Source organism: Alosa alosa, chromosome 17 (assembly GCF_017589495.1).
Source record: "Alosa alosa isolate M-15738 ecotype Scorff River chromosome 17, AALO_Geno_1.1, whole genome shotgun sequence".
NCBI lineage: Eukaryota > Metazoa > Chordata > Actinopteri > Clupeiformes > Clupeidae > Alosa > Alosa alosa.
Window position 1 is genome coordinate 22,744,593 of NC_063205.1, and position 10,491 is coordinate 22,755,083.

Consider the following 10,491-nt stretch of genomic DNA (forward strand, 5'->3'; position numbering starts at 1 on the left):
TCTCTCTCTCTCTCTGTGTCCAGGTGTCTGATGGTCACTTTGTACACTTCTTTGCACCACAAAACCTCTCGCCCCTGTCCAAGAACATCGTGTTTGTTATCGACGTCAGCGGGTCCATGTGGGGTCTGAAGATGAAACAGGTATGAATACCCAAACAGGGTCGTCAGTTAAGATGTGTCTGTTCACATGTACACAAGTTTGTGTAAGTCAGTGATTCAGTGAGTGAGTGTCACTGTGTAAATGTGTGTGTGTGTGTGTGTGTGTGTGTGTGTGTGTGTGTGTGTGTGTGTGTGTGTGTGTGTGTGTGTGTGCATTATGAATTACTTTCCCTTTGGTAACTTCCTGGTGGGTCTCAATAATGATGCCCCGTCTCCGGGAAACATCATCTGCTTGCTTAATATCGCCCTCTGGTGGTGGCCAATGTGCAATACTGCATTTTACTGCACTCACAAACGCCACCTTGTGGGCAAAGAACATATATGTGAACATACAATATACTGTATGTTTTTCTATCTCTATTTATCTCTCTCTCTCTCTCTGAAGACAGTGGAGGCTATGGAGGCCATTCTTGATGACCTGACCATAGACGATTACTTCAGTATCGTCGACTTCAACCACAACGTCCGCTGCTGGAGTGAAGAGCTGGTCCCAGGAAGCTCCATCCAGGTTGAGGATGCCAAGAAGTACGTTCAGAGCATCAAACCAAATGGAGGTAAAGACACACACACACACACACACACACACACACACACACACACACACACACACACACACACACACACACACATTTACACAGTGACACTCACTCACTCATTCACTCACTTACACAAACATGTCTTGTGTGTGTGTATGTGTGTGTGTGTGTGTGTGTGTGTGTGTGTGTGTGTGAATGAAGAGGGAGTATTGCCCACAATTTCCACATACTGTTTTTTGATGTGCCCCTGATGACCTTTGACCCCAGGCACAAACATTAATGAGGCCCTGCAGCGGGCGGTGCAGATGCTGATCAAAGCATCCAATCAGGGCCTGATTGACCAGCGCTCCGTCTCCATGATCATCCTGGTGTCTGACGGAGACCCCACTGTGGGTGAGAGCACCCTTTCAACTCGACTCTGCACAACTCGCTACGCAAACCTCACTTAGCACCCTTTCAACTCCACTCTACACAACTCGCTACGCAAACCTCACTTAGCACCCTTTCAACTCGACTCTACACAACTCGCTACGCAAACCTCACTTGGCACCCTTTCAACTTCACTTTACACAACTCTCTATGCAAACCTCACTCGACTCAATTCCTTACAACTCTATGCAACACACACAACTGAACTCTACACAACTCTCTATTCAAACCTCACTCAACTTGATTCCTTACAACTCTATGCAACACACACAACTGAACTCTACACAACTCTCTATGCAAACCTCACTCAACTCAATTCCTTACAACTCTCTGCAACACACACAAGTGAACTCTACACAACTCTCTATGCAAACCTCACTCAACTCAATTCCTTGCAACACACACACAATTGAACTCTACACAACTCTATGTAAAACTCATTTAACTCTATGGGAAATAAACTATAGACTCCATGGAAAATGTACAAAACTCTATGCAAATATCTGCAGCTATCACAAGTTATCAAATTTCACACTAAATGATTTGGACGCAGCAGTGTGGTCTCCATAGCAACCCACGCCCCTCTCCCTGCACAGGAGAGATCAAGCTGAGCAACATCCAGAAGAACGTCAAGCGCATCATGCGGGAGGAGTTCTCTCTCTTCTCATTGGGCATTGGCTTCGACGTGGACTACGACTTCCTGGAGCGTATCGCCATGGACAACAGGGGCGTGGCTCAGAGAATCTATGCCAATCACGATGCTGCCGAACAACTGAGGGTGAAATAAGCACACTAATCTAATCTCTTACTCTTATTAATATATGATATGCTTGATTAATATCATATGATATGATTCCTCTGTTAATTTAATTTCTTCTCTTTTATTTTCATTTTCCACTCTTTTCTACAACTTTTCTTTTACAACCTTTTCCTGTTTTCTCTCACTTTGTCGGCATGACAGTATTAAACGTGCTCTAAGCGATGTTGGGTAACGTCACTTTTGTTGACGTTCAAACAAAACAGAGAGCTAGCTCACTCCTCCCTACCCCTCCCTCCCGTGCAATTGAAACTCTCCTAAACGCGCACCTTGTCGGTGATTGGCTGGAACAGTTTGTTATGTTTTTATGGTCCAGAAGGGTATTCCAAGTACGTGGTTTAGTGACACACCTGGGTAAGTTAACTCAGTGTAAGGGGTAAACCTCCTAATAGAAGAGCTGTATGGCTTCATTCCCCTAACAAAACAATACCATAGGGCTCTTGTTGTAGGAGGTTTACCAGTTAACTTACCCAGGTTTGTCACTAAACCATGTACTTGGAATACCCCCCAGGTTGTACCAAGTTGTTTTTGTTGCCGTTTTTGGATCCTGGGCTGTCCACAGAGGCCGTGTCTTTTACAGTGTATTGGGGGCACAGGCAGCTAGTGGATGGTGAGGTGATGTTTGCTGTATGTGCTAAAAAAAAACATTGTTTAGAGCACCTTTAACCGTGTAACATTGTGTGTTTCTACATTACAAGGGCACACGTACAGTACCTACAATTGTCTGTGTCTACCTTATAAAAGTAAATCCACTCTATTTGTGACTACTTCCTATCTGCCCGTGTCCACTTCCTGTTCTCTCTCCTCCTCAGACGTTCTACAGCCAAGTCTCCTCGCCGCTGCTCCGGCGGATCACCATCCAGTTCCCCGAGGGTTCCGTGTCGGACATCACACAGAGCCACTTCGACAAGTTCTTCAGCGGCTCAGAGATAGTGGTGGCAGGCAAGCTGCAGTCAACCGGGTTCCCCACTCTCCACAGCTTCACCACCGCCTCCGCTGTGAGTAACACTGACACCTCTGGGGTCAAAGGTCTAAGGTCAAAAGAGGAAGAACAATAGGTCAGGGAGGAAAAGAGATGCAGGCCAAATATCTATCAGAATAAAGTGATGAGCTTCAATGTACATTTATTGTGTTCCTCTGCCATCTCTGGGGTCAAAGGTCGGTTACACTTTACTTGACAGTATTGACATAAGCGTGACATGACATTGTCATGAATGTGACATAAACAAGTCATAAACATTTATGACATAACGCTTCTGTCATTTTGTTTTTGTCATAACAAGTTAGGGTTAGGGTTAGGGTTAGGGTTAGAGGTTAGGATCAGGGTTAGGGTTAGGGTTCATGTGTTCATGACAGTGTCATGTCACTCTTATGTCGATACTGTCAAGTAAAGTGTTACCCAAAGGTCAAAGGAGAAAGGGCAATAGGTCGGTGGAAGTGAGAGGAAGGCCAAATATCTATCAGAAGTGATTCAGAGCTTCAGTATACATATGTTGTATGTTTGTGGGCATTGTCCTGTGAAGAGAGAGAGGACCGTTGTAGTGTTACACAGGAAGTGATGGGGAGAGAGAACCCGGGTCCTTATGGGCACTCGGACAACACTGTGGTCCAGATTCAGCCACCTGCATCACAGCTCCCCTTCAATGTATATTTAATGGAATAGTTTTACAAATAAATCACTTGAGGCAATATATATTTACTTCAATATCAAATGCTTAAGCCAATGAGAATTCTACTGGATCTATATGGATGGATTTATATGGATTATGCATGGATGTATGTGGGGTGTGTGTGTGTGTATGTGTGTGTGTGTGTGTGTGGGTATTTGTGTGTTTGTTTGTTTGTTTGTGTGTGTGTGTGTGTGTGTGTATTTCAGGCTACAATGGACATGACCCTGCAAACGGACACAGACATTTCGGAGCTGGACGCTATTCTCAACCAGCAGCAGCACTCTGTGACAGGCTTTGCTAGGCAGATGTGGGCCTACATCACCATCAACCAGCTCCTGGCTGAGAGGTTAGAGAGAGAGAGAGAGAGAGAGAGAGAGAGAGAGAGAGAGAGAGAGAGAGAGAGAGAGAGAGAGAGAGTGTGTGTGTGTGTGTGTGTGTGTGAATCCCAGTGTCTGATGTGATGCAGTGTCCAATCTCAGCGTCTGGCATGGTGCACCATACAATCCCAGTGTTTGATGCCAGTTTCTAATGCAGCCAATATGTCTGATGCTAGTGTCTAATATGGTGTAGTGTCTGTTGTTAGTGTCTGATATGGTGCACTGTATAATCCCAGTGTCTGATATGGTGCACTGTATAATCCCAGTGTCTGATATGGTGCACTGTAAAATCTGAGTGTCTGATGCTAGTGTGTGATATGGTGCAGTATGTAATCTATGCTGTGTTTCTGGGTGCAGTATGTAATCTCAGATGATGGTGCAGTATATAATCTGCTGTGTTGCTGGGTGCACTGTATAATCTGAGCATCAGATTATGGTGCAGTGTGTAATCTGTTCTGTATTGCTGTGTTGCTGGGTGCAGTATGTAATCTGTGCTGTGTTGTAGTATGTAATCTCAGATTATGGTGCAGTATGTAATCTCTACTGTGTTGTAGTATGTAATCTCAGATTATGGTGCAGGTGCAGTATGTAATATCTGATGTGTTGTAGTATGTAATCTTAGATTATGGTGCAGTATGTAATCTCTACTGTGTTGTAGTATGTAATCTCAGATTATGGTGCAGGTGCAGTATGTAATATCTGATGTGTTGTAGTATGTAATCTTAGATTATGGTGCAGTATGTAATCTCTACTGTGTTGTAGTATGTAATCTCAGATTGTGGTGGAGTGTGTAATCTGTGCTGTTTTGCTGGGCGCAGGGCCCTGGCCCCCACCGCAGCAAAGAAGCGCAAAATCACGCAGCGCATCCTGGGCCTGGCCGTAGAGCACCAGTTTGTTACGCCACTCACTGCTCTGCTCATCGAGGGCGAGAACGAGAAGCTGCTTGCCGACTCACCCAAGGACCCCAAACACGGCTGCTGCTCAGGTGCCTGACTGAAATAACATTGAAACACGGCTAGCTTTCTCTCTTTCTTTGTCACACACAAATGTAGCTGTATTTCAGATATCAGTATTCTTCTACCTCTGAAAAGTAGTCCATTCTTGCTCATAATCTTATTCTTTGTATTGTATTACAAAGTATCGTATTGCCACCACTTGTTTAAATAGTTTTTGCGTGCAGAACTGAAAATCTCATCTCAACTCATTCCCATTTGCTGCAGTCTACTGAAAAAAAGATTCACAGATTCAATGGACTTACTGCTTTGCTTGCCCATTTCAAAAAGTAGACAATCAAAGAACAAAACTCTTCAAATGTTGATAAATGCTAAATTAGGAAACTCCTGCAGTTTAACTCAATCAGGATCAGGAGACCTTTGTCAGGTTATTTTCAAGTTTTACCCTAACAAAGGTATGCAGACTGAAATGTTCACAATAAAATCAAGATTGCAAGTGAAACAAACAGTGCACTGAAGTTTCCTAACTTAAAAAAAGGAGAGAAACTTACAATGTCTTACAGTTGCTATATGTCTTCTTTGATTGGCTCATTTTTAATGTGGAAAAAGTAATTAGTATAAGTGTTATATTTGATGCTTAACACAAGGAGGAGGACTGAAGTGTCAAGCTTACATATCTCCCATTAAATATCTCTACTGAGCATGTGCAGAACTCCACCTGACCTGACTCTCTGCCCCCCCACCACACACACACACACACACACACACACACACACACACACACACACACACACACACACACACAGGTGTGGGGTTTCAGGGTCTGCGTCCACCTCCTGTGCAGCAGCAGGTCTATTCCATCCCCAACTGGGTCCGGCCGACCCCGATGTCCACCCCCAGCCCTGCCACGGGACACATCACAGTAGGTGAGAGGTCAGAGGTCAAAGATCAAAGGTCAAAAGAGCACCCCCCCTTCTCTTTTTGTATAATATTAGCATAAAATATTTAATGTTAATTGTAATAATATAGAATAATTATTCTGTATATGATAATGATTATATTATATGATAATGTAAAATTATATATTATAGTAGAGAAGAAAGTTTGCTATTACGCCCATAGACTATACAATCTATGATTACGCCAGTCTTTCACACGTGGATGTTGACTCCCTCTAGTGGACAATGACCCTCACTTCATCATCCACTTGCCCAAGCGTGACATGGACGTGTGTTTCAACATTGACTCCGAGCCTGGCGACATCCTCAACCTGGTGTCCGACCCAGGGGCAGGTAAACACTCCTGTCCTAATCCTTACAGTACAAACGCTTCTAGTCACAGTCCAGGTGCAAATTATAACCAGATTTGTCCAGGTTAATAATCCTATATGCACAATATGGTAATGACCTTTTGCTTTCAGAGAAGTGAGCTTTATTATATTTTACCTGGCCACCAAGGAAGAAAATAAGTATAGTCAACTCAGTAGAATATTGTATGTTTTAAAGTTGCTTTAAATATTTCATCAAATACTATCCTACTTTTGTTAGTAATGTTTGAATACCAAGGTCTTCAAACCTTCCCTATCTCTCTCTTTCTCTCCTCTCTCTCTCTTCCTCCCTCTCTCTCCCTGTGGATCAGGTGTGGTGATCAACGGCATGTTGATCGGTTCTAAGACGCTGCAGAACAACAAGCTGAAGACGTACTTCGGCGCCATCGGCGTGTTCTACAGGCCCGAGGGCGTGCGGGTCACCGTGAGAACCGACCGCATCGACGTTGTGGAGGGGAAGGACAACAACTCATTCTCCTGGGGAAGCACTGTGGACATCACCATCAACGGGTGTGTGTGTGTGTGTGTGTGTGTGTGTGTGCATGTGTGTATGTGCAATGGAGAGAGGGAGTGTGGATGTATGTGTGTGTGTCTGTGTGTGCACTGGAGAGAGAGGGAGGAAATGTGTATGTTTGTGTGTGTGTGTGTGTGTGTGTGTGCACGTGTGTGTGTATAGTCTTGTTTATACAGTGTGTATTGTTGTGGGAGTGAAAGTGTGTATGTGTGTGTGCACGTAAATATGAGTATAGGCTTAGATGTGTGTAAGTGTGTTTGGAAAAGTTTATGTTTTCAGCCTTACGTTCTATCCACACCATCCTCATTTCGAATCTCAATGCAAATCTCTTGTTTATCTAAGGAGGTGTTGTCTGTTGTTTGGTGTAAGTGTTCTATTGTTTGTTGTCTGTCTAGCGTTAGCTGTCTCGGGTACGCTGGCGATTACGCCGCTCCGTCCGGCATCTTTTGTCTTTTGTGTCAATGTCTTATGTGTGGAGCGCTTTGGGTTGCACTCTGTGCATGTTAAATGTGCTATACATATAAACTGACTTGACTTGATTTGACTATCTGAAGTGAACATCACCCTATTGCTTCTCCAGGGTTAAAATCTCCATTGAAAAGGACTCTAAGGTCAGTGTGGTGGTCAATGGACGCATCACGGCGATGGTGCTCCTACACCGGGTGTGGAAGAAGCATCCGGTGAATGTGGACTTCCTGGGCTTCTACTCACCCAACGACAACCAGTATTCGGAGCAGGTCCATGGACTCATCGGTAAGTCGCCCAGAGCTCAGCCAGAACAGCCCAGAGCTCAGCCAGAACAGCCCAGAGCTCAGCCAGAACAGGCCCAGAACTCAGCCAGAACAGGCCCAGAGCTTAGCCAGAACAGGCCCAGAGCTGGCCCTACACCCTGTGATGAAAGATAACTTTTTTTTTTTTTTTTTTTTTTAGGAATATATTTATTAAGTTTCATGTTTACAACAAGTAGGAATTACAAAAGTGTAATGCAATCCCTTAAGATATATTTTTTCTGAATTAATGAGATAAAAAAGGCACTTTTGTATGAAATATACTATGTATAGTACTATTATTTTATACTATGTATAAAAAAAACCTTGTTAGATCTCATTTGACAAACTGTTAGTGAGTATACTATGTATAAAAAAAACCTTGTTAGATCTCATTTGACAAACTGTTAGTGAGTTTAGGGACTAGATAACCCTCGGCCCTTCTCCTAACCCCAAATGCTAAGAGTTGTTGGCTGTTTCATCCCCACTTCCAGACACTCCCTACTACTCATTGTAGATTTACAGTGTACTTGGTGTCACATTTGAATACTTCAGTAATGTTGACATTGTTGTTCAGGAATCTTGACAAAGGCTGACAGGCCGAAACGTTGATATTTTAAATAGTGTGCGGCGACCAAGTTTTCCTTAGTTTATTTTCCCTTGCCAGCACCTCTGAGGGTGTGCATTCTTTTCGTTACTTATACATTCCGACATGTGACAACTAATGTAACAGCACAAAAGACCGCACACCCACTAGCTCCCAAGCAAATATTTTATTCTGTGACATTTCGGGGCAATCCATCTCTATGTGTGCTGATTACAACCAAAGTCCTTTTAGGCAAGTCCCTCCACTTGGCGGCCATATTGCAACGTTTTTTTGGCACTTATCGGGCATCTATTTCGGCAGAAATGCGCTTGCGCAAGGCTTCACGACACCAATCTTGCTCCAGGGGTGAGAGCACAACACATGATTGGCACGATGTCTTCACAACACACCACATGATTGGCTCAATGCATTCACATGTCGACGTTTTGCCGCGGAAGGCTGGGATATGTGTAGACAACTGCCGTTACAAACTAACCCCATGCATTTCTATGGAGGGGTTTTTTGAGTGCTGTGTCTCCTCGTTAGAAAGTCTCTGCTACAACTACCTTGTCCTGCAGAGGAAGACACTGCCACACGCTTCCCTCCCCGTGTGTTTAACTGTGCGTTTGTGTTCTTGTCTGGCTGCAGGTCAGTTTGCCAATGAGCCCGAGGTGAAGGTTTCCAACATCCGTGATGGTCCTGACCCCAAGAAGAAGGAGGCCACCATGGATGTAAAGGGCAACAAGCTGGCTGTCACCAGGTACACACACACACACACACATAGACACAGACACACACATAATTAATGTCATTATTTCTCGTCATTTCACTGTTGGCACCACATCATATACAGTATGGGAAATGTAACATTAACCTGTGTGTTGCGTGTGTTTTATTAACCTGTGTGTTGCTGCGTGTGTTTTATTAACCTGTGTGTTGCATGTGTAACCTGTGTGTTGCGTGTGTTTTTATTAACTTGTGTGTTGCATGTGTGTGTAACCTGTGTGTTGCGTGTGTTTTATTAACCTGTGTGTTGCATGTGTAACCTGTGTGTTGCATGTGTTTTATTAACCTGTGTGTTGCGTGTGTAACCTGTGTGTTGCGTGTGTTTTATTAACCTGTGTGTTGCATGTGTGTGTAACCTGTGTGTTGCGTGTGTTTTATTAACCTGTGTGTTGCATGTGTTTTATTAACCTGTGTGTTGCATGTGTTTTATTAGCCTATGTTGCGTGTGTTTTAGTGTGTTGCGTGTGTTTTATTAACCTGTGTGTTGCGTGTGTTTTATTAACCTGTGTGTTGCGTGTGTTTTAGTGTGTTGCATGTGTTTTATTAGCCTGTGTTGCGTGTTTTAGTGTGTTGCGTGTGTTTTATTAACCTGTGTTGCGTGTGTTTTATTAAACAGTGTGTTGCGTGTGTGTAACCTGTGTGTTGCATGTGTTTTATTAACCTGTGTGTTGCGTGTGTTTTATTAACCAGTGTGTTGCGTGTGTTTTATTAACCAGTGTGTTGTGTGTGTGTAACCTGTGTGTTGCGTGTGTTTTATTAACCAGTGTGTTGCGTGTGTTTTATTAACCTGTGTGTTGCGTGTGTGTAACCTGTGTGTTGTGTGTGTCCTATAGGGGCTGGCAGAAGGACTACAGAGAGGATAAGAAGAGGGGCACAGACGTCTACTGCTGGTTCGTCCACAACAGTGGAAAGGGCTTCATTGACGGCCACTTCAGCAACTACATCGTCCCCTCACTGGACAGCTTTCTTCCTGAGCTCTGATTGGCTGAAGTGTGCGAATGAAGAAAGGTGATTGGGTGTTCATGTGGCAGGCCAATGTCATACAGTCAGGATCTGTGCAGGATTGTGGGACTTGGAGTTCAGAAAGTAAAAATCCACCACAGACTGACTTAATAAAATGCACACTGCTTTTAAAAAAAAAAAAAAAATCATGCTAATTAGAATGTTTTACGTGGTTGATATAGAACACCGGAACGTTTGCTTTCTGAACACCAATAAATTAACTTCATACCTTTCTGTACCATATTAGAGACATTCAATTCTCAAAATATATTTTCTATACCACAGTAAAACTTTTCCACTTTGCTACAAAGGTCTCTTCGTCTCCTAAAACGCAACCGGTCTTTGTTGTGCTGCTTCTCTCCTGTTAAATAATGTTATAAGCATGTCTCTAGATAACCACTTCCCAGATATGGCAGAAAACTTACACTGAATGGGTGCTATAGTATGTCCTGTTGGGTACATTACACTAATTAAATATATTAATGAAAATGTAAAATAAGAATGATATCTTCTATAGGATGGAGATACACAATAATGAACCATGCTAACATTAATTTGTAAACATCTGA

At 43.3% G+C, this 10,491-nt stretch overlaps 1 protein-coding gene across 1 annotated transcript in view; it reads left to right on the forward strand.

Moving 5' to 3' along the window:
• The window catches only part of itih2 (inter-alpha-trypsin inhibitor heavy chain 2), a 16,144-nt gene extending 5,719 nt beyond the window's left edge, over positions 1-10,425 (forward strand). The window contains exons 8-20 of the mRNA XM_048268119.1: positions 24-140; positions 544-712; positions 962-1,087; positions 1,720-1,901; positions 2,753-2,938; positions 3,817-3,956; positions 4,806-4,972; positions 5,747-5,866; positions 6,119-6,232; positions 6,579-6,777; positions 7,362-7,534; positions 8,783-8,894; positions 9,754-10,425. Coding sequence (XP_048124076.1) covers positions 24-140; positions 544-712; positions 962-1,087; positions 1,720-1,901; positions 2,753-2,938; positions 3,817-3,956; positions 4,806-4,972; positions 5,747-5,866; positions 6,119-6,232; positions 6,579-6,777; positions 7,362-7,534; positions 8,783-8,894; positions 9,754-9,901 — 1,953 coding nt within the window. The 3' untranslated portion in view covers positions 9,902-10,425. The remainder of the gene's footprint in view (positions 1-23; positions 141-543; positions 713-961; positions 1,088-1,719; positions 1,902-2,752; positions 2,939-3,816; positions 3,957-4,805; positions 4,973-5,746; positions 5,867-6,118; positions 6,233-6,578; positions 6,778-7,361; positions 7,535-8,782; positions 8,895-9,753) is intronic.
• The last annotated feature ends 66 nt before the right edge of the window (positions 10,426-10,491 follow it).